The sequence below is a fragment of the Aricia agestis genome, chromosome 10 (genome assembly GCF_905147365.1).
Source record: "Aricia agestis chromosome 10, ilAriAges1.1, whole genome shotgun sequence".
Lineage (NCBI taxonomy): Eukaryota > Metazoa > Arthropoda > Insecta > Lepidoptera > Lycaenidae > Aricia > Aricia agestis.
Window position 1 is genome coordinate 14,470,962 of NC_056415.1, and position 17,363 is coordinate 14,488,324.

General features: G+C 36.6%; 1 protein-coding gene across 1 annotated transcript in view; it reads left to right on the top strand.

Annotated features, from left to right (window-relative positions):
- The window catches only part of LOC121731089 (elongation of very long chain fatty acids protein AAEL008004-like), a 42,068-nt gene extending 34,642 nt beyond the window's left edge, over window positions 1-7,426 (top strand). Inside the window, exons 2-6 of the mRNA XM_042120421.1 lie at window positions 384-533; window positions 1,012-1,202; window positions 1,862-1,942; window positions 4,238-4,537; window positions 6,417-7,426. Coding sequence (XP_041976355.1) covers window positions 473-533; window positions 1,012-1,202; window positions 1,862-1,942; window positions 4,238-4,537; window positions 6,417-6,677 — 894 coding nt within the window. The 5' untranslated portion in view covers window positions 384-472 and the 3' untranslated portion in view covers window positions 6,678-7,426. The remainder of the gene's footprint in view (window positions 1-383; window positions 534-1,011; window positions 1,203-1,861; window positions 1,943-4,237; window positions 4,538-6,416) is intronic.
- The last annotated feature ends 9,937 nt before the right edge of the window (window positions 7,427-17,363 follow it).

The window sequence follows — 17,363 nt, forward strand, 5'->3', positions numbered from 1 at the left end:
CATCTGGTGATTCGTTTGCTCGTTACATGAATCTAGTTGATAAACAAAGATACAGTGAAAAAATAGCGGTTTTTACAAAACAACCATAATAATTGGTATGACAGACAGAACAGTTGATATAAGTTTATATTTTTTAATATAAGGGTGCACCCACCGTGCAAACGAGCAAATGCGTCATGAAAAGCAACTACCGTGAACCGTCACCCATGGACACTCGCAATATCAGAAGAGCTTCAGATGCGTGACCGGCCTTTTAATAGGGAATACGCTCTATTCTTGAAAGTTTGCAGGTCGTATTGGTCCGGAAATTCCGACATTCGTTCCAGAATTTTACAGACCAAATTTTTAATTCATTTTTAACAATTCTTTCTCTCTCTTTCCAGGTATTAAAGAAAAGGATAGGAATAAATAAAATGCGGAAAAGCCTCTCATGACACTCGCTGTTCGCTCTACGTTGAAGAAATAGAAGAAAATGTCGCTCTCCAATAACACCGTGACAAGGTTCTGGCATAGAATCTTTGTAGAATTAGCTGGTATGTATAATTTGTGATACTAGGTCTTACATAAAACTGGTATGAACTTTGAACTGAGTGTTAAATAAAGTGTATGTATACTGTATATTCTTTGGAATTTTTAGAAGTAGATTTTAATTCCAGTCTGAGTGCCAATAATAGATAAATGCTAAATGATTGTTGGGCTACTAAAAATGCAAAACTTTACACTTAAGCCACTTAATGAGGTCATAACTTGAAATTTTATGTACGTGTTCCTCTCCTAATTAAGGTAGCCTCTGAGCAAGGATTCACAAACTTCCACTCAGAGTTAAATTGAGAATCAAAAATCTATCAACTCCCAAGCGGTCAAATTCGACCGCGATAACAGTAGAATAACAATAGATTTCCAAGAATCCGCGATCGAGGGATTAATAAAGTACAAGTATCACGCAGGCGAATTCAGGATAAAAAGCTAGTGAAACACAAAAAGTCATAATAATTATCTATCGTTTTTCAGATCCAAGAACCAACGACTGGTTCCTGATAACGAGTCCCGTGCCGGGGCTGACGATCCTCGGCCTGTACCTGTACTTCACGCTGAAATGGGGTCCGCGGTACATGGCCGACAAGAAACCATTCCAGCTCCAGAACACCCTCATAGTGTACAATTTCCTGCAAGTCTTAGTCAGCTGCTACTTGTTTTATGAGGTATGTAGCCAAAATCATAGGGCGAAGTACCATCGAGGAAATTAATTCCTAGGCAGTTGACAGACCAACGACATTTGGTCGGATTATGCCAATTCAATGTTACTTGCGATCTGTCGGCTTAGTTTGAGGTAACGCGACCAAACTACGTAGGTCCCTCATTTGCCTAGGAATCAATTTCCTGATAGTACAAAACTGCCTATTGACTCACCAGTAAATATAAAAATATTATCTAACGGTTTCATTCCTACCTTTTAGATTAATTAGATAGCATTCTGATAAAATTACCTATAAAGTTTAATCAAGACAATATTAACAAAAAAGTGGGCTACATAAAAGAAGAGGGGCTTGTTATTCAGTTTGTTCAGTAACATCAGATCCTTACTAAAATAATTACAGTGGTGATGTTAATTATCTAAGCATTTTACTTTACGTTTACTCTAAGTCAAAATGCATTCGCTAATTTCTGTAATAAAGTAGATACCATCAACAAAAACAAATGGGATTTGACAATATCACATAACACTTGGCGATGTATTTTGACTACGTACTCTGGATTTTTTTCTTAAAAATAGAGCCAACTCTTCACAATTATTGATGTAGACATAAGTTACATTCTATAACAAAACCTTTAATTAACAAGAAAATCTATAATATTCCAGGGCCTGGCAGCAGGATGGATGACCTCCTACAGCTGGAAATGTCAACCCGTTGACTTCTCCAATTCACCGGAAGCCATGAGGGTATAGCTTTATACTATTTTGAGGGAGATGATGAGGGTATAATTTTATACTATTTTGAATCTTAGCATAATAAGCTTCATTTCGATCTTTGTCCAACATAATTAAGAATGGTCGCAAACGCACGTTTTCCGGGTTAGATTTCCGTATTCGGAATTTGCGCTTGCGCTTGAAACGTACATGCGGAATTCGTTCCGTACGGAGAAAAACGAACGTGTGCGGCAGTTAATGTACTATTTTCTACTGATTCCATGCATTCGATTTCCGAATACGAAAAACGAATTCGAAAATCGCATACGGAAAACGTATGTATGCCGCCGGCCTAGATCACCATCTAAGAGATCAGAGAAATTCATTCATAGTCGAAGGCGACCCTATTCCGTTTTGTCGGGTTATGTCAAGTCAATTCGTGATTTGTCGGATGGTCTTGACTCTTGACATAAGCTGGCCAAATTACATAAATAATCTACCTGTAAATCAACTTCTATGATACTACATGTAACTTAAACTTAATGTTTGCTTGTACAATGGCTACTGTGTTTAAATTCTTCTCAGATTTATGTTTTGCTCACCCCATACGTGACAATCAATAGAATCAGATATACAAGATTATTAATACTGACCGGCCATTTTTTGTGATGCCACAGAGGTTATCCCTGATAAACCTGACAAGACCTTGCCTAAGCCGATTGCCTACATATTTAACCTGTTGGTGATTTGGCATCTAACTGTATTCACTTAAGTTAACCGGTTACTTTCAAATGCCTCGGGCAACCTGTAGGTGTGCCGATAGGTGGCAGAGAGTGATCGCCTACTGGACTACCAGTCTGCGTTTTGAGGGTTCCGTACTCAAAGGGTAAAAACGGGACCCTACTACTAAGACTTCGATGTTTGTCCGTCTGTCTCCAGGTTACAAACTCAAGAACGGTAATAGCTAGAGAGATGAAATTATCACAGATTATGTATTTCCGTTGCTGCTATAACAACAAATACAACTAATAAAAACAAAATAAATTAAATATTCCCATACAACAAACGTGATTTATCAAACATTTTTTGCTCGGTATCAATGATGACAACAGATAGGCACTTGAAATGTACACAAAGTACTCAGCTGTATTTATACTTTAATAATTAATACGAGCATTTAAATAAAATAAATTAAGGGGGCGCTCCTATACAAAAAAAAATATTCTATTTTTGCTCTATAATTATGGTACGGAACCCTTCGTGCGCGAGTCCAACTCGCACTCGGTGGATTTTTTATTGTATCCTAAAAACATACATTTGTATGAGCTATAACGTAAATGTTCAACTATTATACATCTTTCTATATCTCTCATATTTTATGTAGTGCTTACTAAACAAAATGAATAAGAAAGGAAGTGCACAACTCCAGACTTAGGGCATCTATTCTGTGCATATTATATTATATTTTATGATATGCCACATGAAAGCGTTGCCACATCGGATGCGATATTGACGAAGACTTATTTTGTCGGTGCTCCTATGATAACGAGTCTGATAATCGTCTGATACTCTTCTGACCACACAGATATGCGTGCGGTAACGTTAGCACAACACAACATACATGATTTTATTATTTGTTAAGTCATTGCAGCGTCGTACAACACTGTGTTGCAACAAATGCAACGCAACAAAGCAACGTGTCACTCTTAACCTAATAAAATGTTAGTTTTCATTTTTAAAGCTCTATCTTAGAATTGTAGCGGTCAGCGATACGCTCCATGACGCACCAATACGTCAATACTTTTTGTCGTACACAGTGGTCATCACCACTAATAACATCAAAATCCGCCAAGTGCGAGTCGAACTCGCGCACGAAGGGTTCCGTACCGTTATAGAGCAAAAATAGACCCAAATTGTGTTTTTTGTAAGAGAGCCCCCCCTGAATTTTAATTTTATCTCAAGTTTATTAATAATTATTAAAGTGCACATATAATTTTTGTGAGAATTTCAAGTGCCTACCTGTTGCCAATACCGATATCGAGGAAAAAGGGTAAAAAAAAATACGTTTTTTGTAGAATTCCCCCTCTTAAATATAAATTAATTATAGCGGCAACAAAAATTCACAAATTTCACAATCTGTCAAAATTTCTGAAGTCTAGCTTTAGCGGTACTTGAGATATAGCCTCGAGACATACAGACAGACAGACGAACAGACATCGAAGTCTTAGCAATAAGGTCCCGTTTTACTTTTTGGGTACGGAACCCTAAAAAAGCTAACGGCACTTTCGTCAAACGAGTAACGCTAAAACAACGCTGTATCATTTTCAGGTAGCGCGCGGCGTCTACATATATTTTTTGGCGAAGATCTCCGAGCTTCTAGACACGATATTCTTCGTGATTCGAAAGAAGGACCGGCAAATCACGTTCCTCCATATGTACCACCACACCGTGATGCCTATGATATCCTGGGGGGCCACCAAGTACTACCCAGGGGGCCATGGAACCCTCATTGGAGTTATCAACTCGTTTGTGCATATAATTATGTACACGTATTACATGCTAGCGGCAATGGGACCACAATACCAGAAGTTTTTGGGCTGGAAGAGGCATATAACGACCCTGCAAATGGTTAGTTATTTACTTTATTTATGTTATTCAGGTGTGAACGACGAATGAATTGAAAGTATAAATTTCTTTAATCCGAAAGTTCCCAAAAGGGATCAGGATGTATAGGAAGTAGTATTAATATTTATGTAGCTGAAATATATTGATAATACACTTAACACTTTACAGGATAAGGCTTTTTGGGATAAAAAGTAGCCTATGTGGTAATCCAGAACAGTTCGTTGAATGTTTATGTCAATTTGGCTTAGATAATTGTATGGTTTACCTATTCCAAACGTTCAAACTAAGATAAATTACTCGGACATCCATAAGTCCATACTAATATTATAAATGCGAACGTGTCTGTCACCTCTTTACGCCCAAACCACTTAACCGATTTTGATAAAATTTGATATGGTAATACTTCGAGTCCCGGGAAAGGACACAGGATACTTTTAATCTCGGAAAAATGTACGGTACGCGACTAACAATTCGGCAAACTGGAGTTGCTGGCGTCATCTAGTAATTTTATACAATCAAATGCCCTAGATCTTACATAACGAATCTAAGTGCACCGTAAGTATAGAACCAAAAAGAAAAAAGATGATTAGCCATATTATGAAACCAGATATTACGTACGATAAATCGCTTAGAAAGTCATTGTTGTCGTTGTTTGTTACATACAATATGCGGTCTGATATGAACCAAAATAGTGTAAGTAAGATTATAGTAATAGCACAGGTTCCCTAGAACATTTTTTGACCTGCGGGGCTAAAATGGTCACATTTAGCAATTCCTCTCAATCAATTCAGCAAATGAATTGTCAAAACTGTCAAACTGACAAATGTCAAATCAGTACAAAATACAGAAATGAATTGCAAGCAGAGTTGCATTTTGCGATTTTAGAAAAATGAATCATATTATGATTCATATCATGATTCTTCAAAGCGACCATTTTAGCCCGCTGATTACTGTCAAGCTACTGTCAAGCTAATTTTTCATGAGCACCTTCATTTTGATAAGACGAATAACAATTTCCTCCGCGAAAATTCTCGAAAGTGGTAGCTAACAGAGATAGAAAGGAATATTTCGATTTGATGGTCCTAAAATATGGATTGTTCTATTTGTAAGATAATATTACTATTAAATTACATTTTATCTAACTACTAACCTATCAATATACAAAAAATCAGCTGGTTAGGGTTCGGTTTTAGGGTTCCATAATCAACGAGGACTTGTTGATTACAGTTGATTTTTTGTTTTATTTTGCCCGTTTGATGCAAATAACTTTCTCTTTATAATATTAGTAAAGACGTGACAAAAGTATAAGGAAACAAGATGGAGCCCGTAACTTCGTTGCGTCTAAATTCGTTTATTGTGTGTACATTTTTCCAGGACAAAAAGAATATTATGTCCCTTTCCCGGGACTGAAAGTATCTCAACACCAAATATCAGTAGAATTGGTTGATCGTGAAGAGGTACCAGACAGACAGACACACTTTCGCATTTATAATATTAGTATGGATTAATATTATTTTAACACGCTTTTCTTTGCTTCACTTGTCAAGTAACTATGTATGTAAGAATATCTTATAATCTTAATTTGACCCACTTCCCGGTCTTAGATTAGGATGAAATTTCGCACACGCTCTGACTTCTCATGACAATACATGACTAGCTAAGAAATGTTATTACAATTCCTATATGGCGGCCTCCCTAAGATGGCGGACATGCTATTTGAAATGTACCCCCATGATATGGGTATCAAATGAAGGGGGTTTCTGTCAGGAATACGAAAAAAATAGTCACGTGACTTAAATCCAACATAGCAGACATCCAAGACGGCGGATTGGCTAAAGCGTGTCTTTTAGTTTTTTAAACGATTATTCTTTTGTAATTCCAGCTGCAGTTCTGCATCGCGTTCCTGCATTCCTCCCAACTTCTCTTCTACGACTGCGGCTACCCGCGCTGGTCAGTTGTCTTCACGCTGCCCAACTCAATATTCTTCTATTACTTGTTCTATGACTTCTACGATAAAGCGTACGGAAAACCCGTAGAGAAGACCATAGACAACCCAAAGGCCAACGGAATGAACGGACACAGCAATAAAAACGGCAAAGTACAGACTGAGAAGGACGATAGAGAACGGAAAAAGATAAAGTAATTGCCATTTGTATATAGGTGTATATAGTTTATATTATATGTTGTATCTTTAAAAGATACATAGGATTTATCCGACGTTTTTGTAGGACTTGAGAAGGTAGCGCCTTATACATAACCTCTTCTTGATTGTAATATTTACAGTACGCTTACGCTGATATATGTTGCTATCTCTGTCTTAAATGTTGGAGAAGACATAAGCGAGACAAATATAGCAATATAGGTTATCTTGATCGTAGAGCAAATTTTGTAATAAAGAAGGGAATGTAATCTACAAGAATTATGTAGGAAGAGTAAACTATGACTTACCATGTAGGCGATATAGGTGAATTTTAGTAGTCTTACTAAAATCGAGTTACCAATATGATAACGATTTGATGAATTATAACTGTGATTGTTATGTTCGATCATGTCGTTAAGCTAGGTTAAGATTGTACTGGGTCGGTGCTGATGCAATCAAACTGTGTTATCCATGACTTAATCGAATGAAATACGAATGTAAAGATAGTATAGGTAAATCTAAGTTGGCATGTTCTACACATTAGACACATATTTGTGTGGTGTCTTTGTATACTTACAATGTACATATTTGTAGTACTTGGATGACATTGTTAACAAGTGCCGCTGTTCGCAACAATAACTGTCAATTTCTAAGATGGCGGCTTTTGGCTATTTGTCAAAAGATCATTGATAAACATGCCATTTTAAACCATGGTGACAATTCAATCGAACCTTTTATAACTTAGTCATATATATATAAAATGAAAAGGTCAACTTTTGGATATTTTTTTTTTTAGTTTCTGATGTTGTAATTTTATTTTCGTTCTTTAGCGATGAAATGGCTGATTTTGCAGGAAATATTCTTGTTTGATACCAAATACAACCTATAGTATGTCATTTCATTCCTAGCAATGATGTATCTTAGACTGCCAACTTTCTAAACTAAGTAATATTTAGGTTACCTTCTCTGATAACAATGACGATAGAAGTAATATTAGCGAAATGATAAATTAATAAGTGACAATGTATCTTTGTTTAAACTAATGTAAATAAGTGTTGCATTAAAAACTGTACAGTAAATAGTATTAAAAGTGTATCTTCCTGATATTTTATACGTCATGGTGATGGAGATAGGCTGTATTACATTAGTACTTAAATTGCCATTAGATACTGTTTATTCTAGATTTCATACATTTTGTAAACCTTTAACTAGTCTTTGAGTTTTGTTAAAGTCTTCAACCTTAGAAAAATGTTAAAAAAACTTTTCGATGAACACGTTTCATATGGGTGAGTTCCAAAATATATCTCAGTATACTTGTCAGTGTTCATGACGTAAATTACGCCAAATTGTTGATTCGTTTCAAATTTTTTGGCCAGTGCCTTGACCAACATGACTTTGTTGAAATGTCATTATTGCAAAATATATAGTATAATATTATACTAATAATACGTCACAATTGTGTCACCAGTGGCACGCAAATAAAGTATGGCGTCAAATCAAAACGGGCACTGAACTGGTTTTTATTTCGGAACTTAACGCTAGATAACGACACGTGTCTCTACCATAAAGTTAATATACCTAGCGGAATAGAGAAACAAAGGCCTGAGCAAGCGAGATGTCACTATCAGTAACACTGCGTGGTAAAAATAGACGTGTGATACGTGACAGTAGCACTCTTTTTTTGACGTCAAGTCGGCACGTGCCGCACGTTGAAAATTTAATCTCATAGAATTCATGTTCAATCATGCTTATGTAAGTGTATACGTACACATATTTTTCACACAGATGAAAACCAGTTTTGGTTTTGTTTGACAGCTCGAGATTGTTGCTCTATTCCGCTAGGTATATTAACTTTATGGTCTCTACTCTCTGTCCCTAATGAAAATGTCAATTAAATTGATGTCTTCCGTATTTCTTCGCGCGAAAAAATATATTTACACTTGTTTATGTTAAATCACTTTTAACGCGCGCGAATTTATAGTCATCCATGTAAAATAAAAACATTGTAATAATTTGGGTTTCATTTCACACTAAATGTTGTCATGGGCAACTCTGTGATAAAGAAAGCTCGTCAGAACCATACACATCTTGCTTAAAATATATTTGCGCGGAGACTTTGTATGGCATGCAAATGGCATGTGACTTTTTTGACCAACGTGCAAGACAACGACAAGCCGAGAATATTATACAAATATTTGTCATGTGAACATTTTAATTAGTACGAGCTTTCTTCACAAAAATTATCCGTTCTTGTAGACTGCTCTATATTTTTGTCAAGGCACAATGAAAACTGCAAACTCCCAACGCCAAAACTGGCTCAGAAGCAACTCATTTCAAATTATTTTAATTTAACAGAATCCATACTTCCACTAGTCCATACTAATATTATAAATGCGAAAGTGTGTCTGTCTGTCTGTCTGTCTGTTACCTCCTGCTCAAACCGCTGAACCGATTTTGCTGAAATTTGGTATGGAGATACTTTGAGTCCCGAGAAAGGACATAGGATAGTTAATATCGGTTCAGCGGTTTGGGCGTGAAAAGGCAACAGATAGACAGACAGACAGACAGATAGACAGGCAGACAGACAGACAGATAGACAGACAGACACACTTTCGCATTTATAATATTAGTATGGATTATGCCTTAGTATTATTTTACAGTTGCCTGTTGTGCGGCGTTATGTGGCACAGTTTGTTTCACATTTAAGATAGCGCCTAATTATTTAAATAGCAATAATGAACTCTTCTTCAATTACGTAGTTAAACAGAATAAAACTTGATCCAATAGTACTTGTACCATCGGAGAAATTGATTCGTAAGCAAATGGCGAACCTACGTTATTGAGTCTAGTTATGTCAATTCCATGTTAGTTTTCATCGGCTGGGTCGCGTTATGTCAAATTACGATATGTGCCTACGAATTAACTTCTCTAATGCCAACTACTCACATACGGTTTTGCTCGATATTTTTACTCTAAATCGAGTAATAATTACAGTGTGGACCGCAAAACTGACAGCTCGAAGGCTCGCATCGGGCAGATGGAATTAAATATATCGATTTAGGAGACGCATTTGGTAGACCCGGCCTATTCATGCAGAACGTGGTCTTTCGACGCAAGAAGAGTTTCAGGAGCATTCTGCGAGCTAGGCCATTCATGCAAAAGTAGAGCACAACAATAATGTTGTAACAAGTAACAATCGAACAAACTTGACACTCGGGTGACAGTGACGAAACAATGACATGTACCGCCGAGGTCATTAACAAAACTTACATCATTAGAAGCTTCATGATCTATCCATCCAACCATCCATCCATTACTATTGATGGATTTATTTGCAGTTTCAATCCATACTAATAATATTATAATATTATAAATATACTAATAATATTAAAAATTATTTATACGTGGGAGAGCCATGCTTCGGCACGAATGGGCCGGCTCGACCGGAGAAATACCACGTTCTCACAGAAAACCGGCGTGAAACAGCACTTGCGCTGTGTTTCGCCGAGTGAGTGAGTTTACCGGAGGCCCAATTCCCTTCCCTATCCTCCCCTATTCCCTTCCCTTCCCATCCCTACCCACCCCTATTACCCTACTCCCTCTTAAAAGGCCGGCAACGCACCTGCAGCTCTTCTGATGCTGCGAGTGTCCATGGGCGACGGAAGTTGCTTTCCATCAGGTGACCCGTTTGCTCGTTTGCCCCCTTCTTTCATAAAAAAAATGCGATGCATCTGTCTGTTACCTCTTCACGTTCAAACCGCTGAACCGATTTTTATGAAACTTTGTAATGAGTTACTTTGAGTCCCGGGATATATTTTATTATCCCGGAAAATGCACGGTTTCCGCGTGATAAACGAATCTTGGCACAACGTAGTTGCGGGTGTAATTTAGTTTTCATATAAATTTTAATATTATAAAATTCTCGTGTCACAATGTTAGTTACCGTACTCCTCCGGAACGGCTATACTGATTTTTACTCAATTTTATATGCAGCATATTCAGTAGGTCTGAGAATCGGCTACTGACTACTTTTTATAATAATAATATTATGGGTGAAAATCGAAATAATTTATAAGGCAAATTTATTATTCGTAGAGGCAAAACAACATTTGCCGGGACAGCCAGTTTTCATTCTGATATTTAATCTATATATATAAAACTCAAAGGTGACTGACTGACATGATGATCTATCTACGCACAGCCCAAACCACTGGACGGATCGGGCTGAAATTTTGCATGCAAGTAGATGTTATGACGAAGGCATCCGTTAAGAAAGGATTTTAATAAATTTCAACTCCAAGGGGTTAAAATAGGGGATGAAAGTTTGTATATAATAATACTTCTTAACGCGAGCGAAAAGCTCGTATAAAATATGATTGTCTGGTCTGGTCTAGCTAGTAAAGTTAAGTAATTATTAACAGTTATGTACTTAATTATTAACTAGTAAAGCTATATTAATATATCTTGATTTTAAACTTGTGAATAATATAATACAATGATGTATAGGGTCAAATGTAGGGTTTAAAATTTGAATATTCAAAGTGTTATCTGCCTAGTAAAGGTCATCAAGAAAAACTTTGTATAAAACATTATTATGGGTAACAGTTAAGTAGTTTGACGTGCAAGTAAAATACGTCTATACTGTACTCGGCGAAACGTGGCGGTAGCAGCGGTCATTGACTCCCTGTCAAAAAGCTTGTCATTTTCTATACAAAACCGCGATTGACAACACCACTTCATTATCAATCGTGGTTTATATAGAAAATGACAAGTTTTTGACAGGGAGTCAATGACTGCTACCGCCATGTTTCGCCGAGTACAGTATACGAAGATCCATTTAATATGGATCTAGTGATATTTGAATGACATTGTCATGGGGGCGTGTAAACGCCAAAGAAAGTGATAGATCTGAATGCAAAGTGTTACTAAGATAATATTAACAGATGTGTGTGTGTAGGTACTTGTGTAGGCAGCCCCTAAGCCTACAATAATATTGAACAGTATTTCATTGAACAATTTATTTGACAATAAGATGGTCAATATTAATGAACAATAAATTTTCCATTATATTTGAATTTCGATTTGGAATTCCATGAGACTAGCGCAAACGTCCGTTTTTCTTGAATCGCGAACGCGCCAGCTTGCACACGAAAAAAAAAAGATCCGTTCGGACTTCGGAAAAAAGCGTCAGTGTCAGTGTATTTTCTACTGATTCTATGCATACAGAAAACGAATTCAAAAATCTAATACGGAAAATATGTGTATATGGCCAGCCTGAACAATTACTATCTTTCAAGATGTCGGATTAAATTCGAATTTCAGCTGAAAGATCCTTGCAGTATTGTAACCAGGGCCCGTACCACGAAACCGTTTTGAGACTCAAACAATCGGACGAGAATGCCGCGTCCTATTCTAACAACGTTTGAGTCTCAAAACGATTTCGTGGTACGGCCCCAGTTTTATAAGATTTTCGTGTTGCGGTGTTTATTGGCAAATTTCTCCGAAACGGCTGGACCGATTTTGACGATATTTTGTGCGCTTGTTGGAGTAAGTCTGAGAATCTCCCTCAACGCAAAACAAAGATAGCTAAGTCAGCTATTTTTCTTACATAAAAAGTCGATCGCCGATGGACAATTAGCAATATGGAATAAAATATATTCGAGTTACGTCATTCGCATTATTAAAATGAAGTTTCGAATATGACGCCCGTAATTGGCCCTACTATACTACTATTTATAACGCATTGTGTTGTATGCTAATTGCAATTACGTCAGTAGTCAATGAGAATAATAAGAACTAGGCGCGTGATACGTGTAACCTGCCTGACCTGTTGAAGATCACAAGTCACAACAAACAAGTCGTTGAAAAATTCACGTATGAATTTAGTTCGAAGTATAGCGATCACAATCGAAGTTAACAATAATAATTATTATATGTGACTTTTATGACAATAGAAGAAATTTATTCATCAGCAGATAATCTTATATATATATATATATATATATATATATATATATATATATATATATATATATATATATATATATATAAAATTCTCGTGTCACAATGTTAGGCCGCGTACTCCTCCGAAACGGCTTTACTGATTTTAACCAAATTTTGTATGCATATTCAGTGGGTCTGAGAATCGGCTACTGGGTACTTATTATATTGATAAGTGCATTTGTTAAATAAATAATAGTAAATTATTGCAACTCGAGACTGACGGCGACCATTGTTTGTGCGACGGGATAGCGATGGACGTTGCTATGGTGACATACTTATTTAGTCACTTCAATAAAATAATACGGGTGAAATACTTTATATGGCAAAGAAACGTTTGCCGAGACAGCTAGTATATTATAATATAATTTCTATGGACGCTTCACACCACGTCAGTCTGGCCCCGTGCTAAATACCTGAAGGACTTGTGTTACGGGTACCAGTCAACGGAAATATATTTAGTACTTTATAATATACTTACACTCCGCTCCGAATAATACACTCCGGACAAACCTTCGTGGTTTATGGAGAGTATATCTCAAACGTCTTGTATGATTTATGAAAATAAACGAATAAATAAAAATAAAATAATACTATACATATATTTAAGATTTTTATTATATGATACATATATATTTAATAGATATCAATGACCCAGGAACTTTGAAAACTTTTTGTTCCTTCGGCAGGATTCAAACCCTCGGCTTGAGCTACCAATAGCCCACCAATTGAGCCGCAGAGGTCGTCAAATGTTCCGCCATTTTGTCGCTTACGTCGGGTTATGTCAGTTTGATCATTTATGTTCGTCGTCGTCTATAAATAAAATAAAATAAAAAAAAAAAAAAAAAAAAATGTTTATTTCAGACTGGGGTCCATAAGTTGTTAGTAATTATACAATAATTATTTTATTACAAACTATGTTAGTACTGTGAAATTATATAATTGTATAATCTGTTGGCTTATATTACTTAGAATTACTTGACGGCCTCTGTGGCTCAGTGGAGAGCGCGTTGGTAGCTCAAGCCGGGGGTCGCGGGTTCGAATCCCACCGACGGAACAAAAAGTTTTCAAAGTTCCTGATGTCATGGATGTGTATTAAATATGTGTATGATATAATAAAAATCTTGAATATTATATGTATAGTATAAAAGTATTAAATATATTTCCGTTGTCTGGTACCTGTAACACAAGTCCTCCAGGTACTTAGTACGGGGCCAGACTGACGTGGTGTGAAGCGTCCATAGATATTATTACATTATTATTATTACTTAGGTCCATCTGCCTTATAAACTTTTCTGAAAGTACATGGTTTAAGCTGATCGCACATTAGTCAGCGCCCGCGTACGCGTCGAATGCACCGCATAGTACACGAAATGCGGCCCGTACAGTGCGGACGAATGTGTGAGGTTTCACATCATATCATTAAGTACGAGACTCGTTTGCAAAAAAGTCTTCAAATAACGATTTTCGTGAGACACAATATCTCTGTCATACGATTTTTTTTATTGGTATATCAAAAATAAAAAAAAAAACATCTCACGTAATTTGTGGACGCCCCCTTATTTGGCATATTTTCCTAAACACAAAAAGTGCGGTAGTCACTTCCTAAGTGTATGGAGGGGATAGCTATGACGTCTCAATGATCGTCCGGTGGCTATTACCGCACTTTTTGTGTTCAGGAAAATATTATTATGCCAAGCCAAATAATTAATACATACAATCTCCCCCATACAAATTTTATATGGGGGAGATTTGTCGGAGATTTGGCGGAGATTTGTATTGGCGACCGTACAAATATTCGTACAACGTATCCTAAACTGCAGCGCGTACGGCGCGTATAATATTATGTGCAATCACCTTCAAAAAGCAGATTTGGAGTAGATAGGAATAAATTCAGTTGCGCACTGAGGATAGTACAGTAGGACCACGATACCAGATTTTTGACCATCGTAATAATATTTCAGAGGGCCTGCGATTGTCGTAAACGCTAACGCCAACGCCATAAAATATATGGGATGTGACATTTAAAGTATTCGCTAGCGAAACGATGACTTATGTCAAATCGCATACATTTTGGTAGCGTTTACGATAATCGCTTGCCCCTTGTCTACTAGGGCTAGACAAGCGGCAAGCGACTATCGTAAACGCTAATGCCAACAACGCCACAAATGGGATTTGACATTATTATTCGCTAGCGAAGCGATGACTTATGTCAAATCGCATACATTTTGTTAGCGTTTACGATAATCGCTTGCCACTTGTCTACTAAGGCTGATGTCGTTCGCATTAAGATTCGTTTCGGAGTCGTGAGCGGCCGACGACATTCGTAGGCCGCGCGCGGCTTACGACTGTCGCGATGCACGGTACCTTTAGTATTATTTCCATGTTTTTATTCATCTTCCTTAACTCTATATAATAATACGAAAACAGGTCATACGCATGAATACAAATTCTTTTCTCACATTATTAATGGAAATAAAATAAAATAATTATCTTGCATTTTTTCGCAATAGGTCTGAGGCTAAATTGTCTATTATTGAAATAATAATTTTCAGATCTCTAAATAACGCCTCCGTGGTCTAGTTACCAGTGGTTAGAGCGTGGCTCTCGACTCCGGAGGTTGTGGGTTCGATTCCCGCGAACATAATTATTGTTATTTCCTAGTATGGTTAGGACAATGCAGGCTGATCACCTGATTGTCTGACAAGTAAGATGATCCATGCATCGGATGGGCATGTAAAAAGTCAGTCCTGCGCCTGATCTCTCGCCAGTCGTGTCGTTCCGTCCCACCGGGTTATGAGAGTAAAAGGGATAGAGAGTGCTCTTGTGTACTACGCAGACACTTGGTCACTATAAAATAACTCCTGCGTAACTGGCCCTTTTCAATGAAACCGGGCAGCGTCACTGAAACCGTTGTGGGACTTATAATGGAGGAAATCGTGAAAAAATGTGCCACAATACATGGTTAGTTTCAGGTTTATTGACCATGTGCAGCTCCAATATGAATATTTTTATGCAGTTCCTTGATCGATTCAGTTCGTTTTCTATTAAACTGAAAATTGGTGTTTTCGGCAACTGTCAAACTATGGTTAATATTTACATAAATTCATGAGAATAGTATTTAGGGTTCCGTAACCAAAGGGTAAAAACGGGACCCTATTACTGAGACTTCAATGTCTGTCCGTCTATCTGTCTGTCTGTCTGTCTCCAGGCAGTATCTCAATAACCGCTATAGCTAGTCGTCTGAAATTTTCACAAATTATGTATTTCTGTTGCCGCTATAACAACAAATACTAAAAATAAAATAAAATAAATATTAAAAGTGGGCTCCCATACAATTATATCTGTTTTTTTTTGCCTTTTTTGCTCGATATCAATAATGGTAACATTAAGGCACTTGAAATTGTCACAAAATCTTCAATTATTTTTATTATTTTTTTATTTAATTAAGTATTTATTTAATTCAGGCATCTTGGCCCATATTATAAATACCTTATGGACTAACATACATTTGGCCGATTTTTTTATTTTAAAATTGTTACTAAGCCGTCTGATTTCATCAAAGGATTTGACATTATAATCTTGCACTTCTATTTTTATTCAGTTTAGTATGTTTTTTCTTCTTAACATTTTAAATATGGAAGCTAATAATTTTAATATGTATTATATTCATTTGCACCTTTAAATTGTTCTTAATCTCCTGAATCCTGATGGACACTTATTTAAAAATCACTTCACAAATTAATTTTACAAACTCTGCGTATTTGTTTATTGTAGCTAATTTTAGATATTATTTAGATATTGTACAGAAATACATGATATCTGTACTTTAAATATAAATACCTACCTAGCATTGCTTTTAAGCTATTGTATGGATTTTCTAAAAAGGAACATCAAAATAAATACAACGACGTAGGTCTTACTTCAAAATTGGTTAAAAACTAACTTTTTCGGTCTTAACTCTTAAGTCTTAATTCTTACACGTCCCATAACCCGTCGATCGTGGAAAAACGAGACACAATAGAATTTCTATTGTGTCTCGGTCACCGGTGACTTGATGAATTAATTTGGAATCTTTGGCGAGAAGAATCGGAGTTGGGAACAGCAAAGGAGCACAAAAGAAATATAATACGGGTAAATTAAAAAGTGAAATATTTTGGCTTAAAAGTTAATACTTATCTCGTTTATTTAGAAAACTTCAAAAATATTTGTTGTAGTTTCAGATGTGCGCTTATAAAGGTCAAAAATAAAAGTATTACAATATAAGGCTTCGTTTACAGAATGCGAAAGATGCTAGCTATGTAAAAAGATAAATATTTAATTTTACTATTTTTAGACAATACTTGTGATAAACACAAAATAAGCTTTTTTAAGGATGGGTTGCACCAGTGACCAGACGCGTTGTTATAGTTAAGGTTAAGGTTATCGTCAAATATGGCGTCCATTATTGACAACCAGAGATTTGATAGTTCAGTTGACATTTTGTAATACATAGTCAAAGTTATACTTAAGGCGTTCACTGCGTTCAGCGTGCGCCCGGCGCAGCCACCCGCGAGGCGTACTTGTTTCATGTCATCCCATAGAGCAGCGCTGCGTGAGGCAGTTCATCCGTCACACGCGGCGCGTACAGCGGTGCCCGCCCCGCGGGCGACGGGTCAACAATCTAGAGGTTACAAATGGGCTGATTGG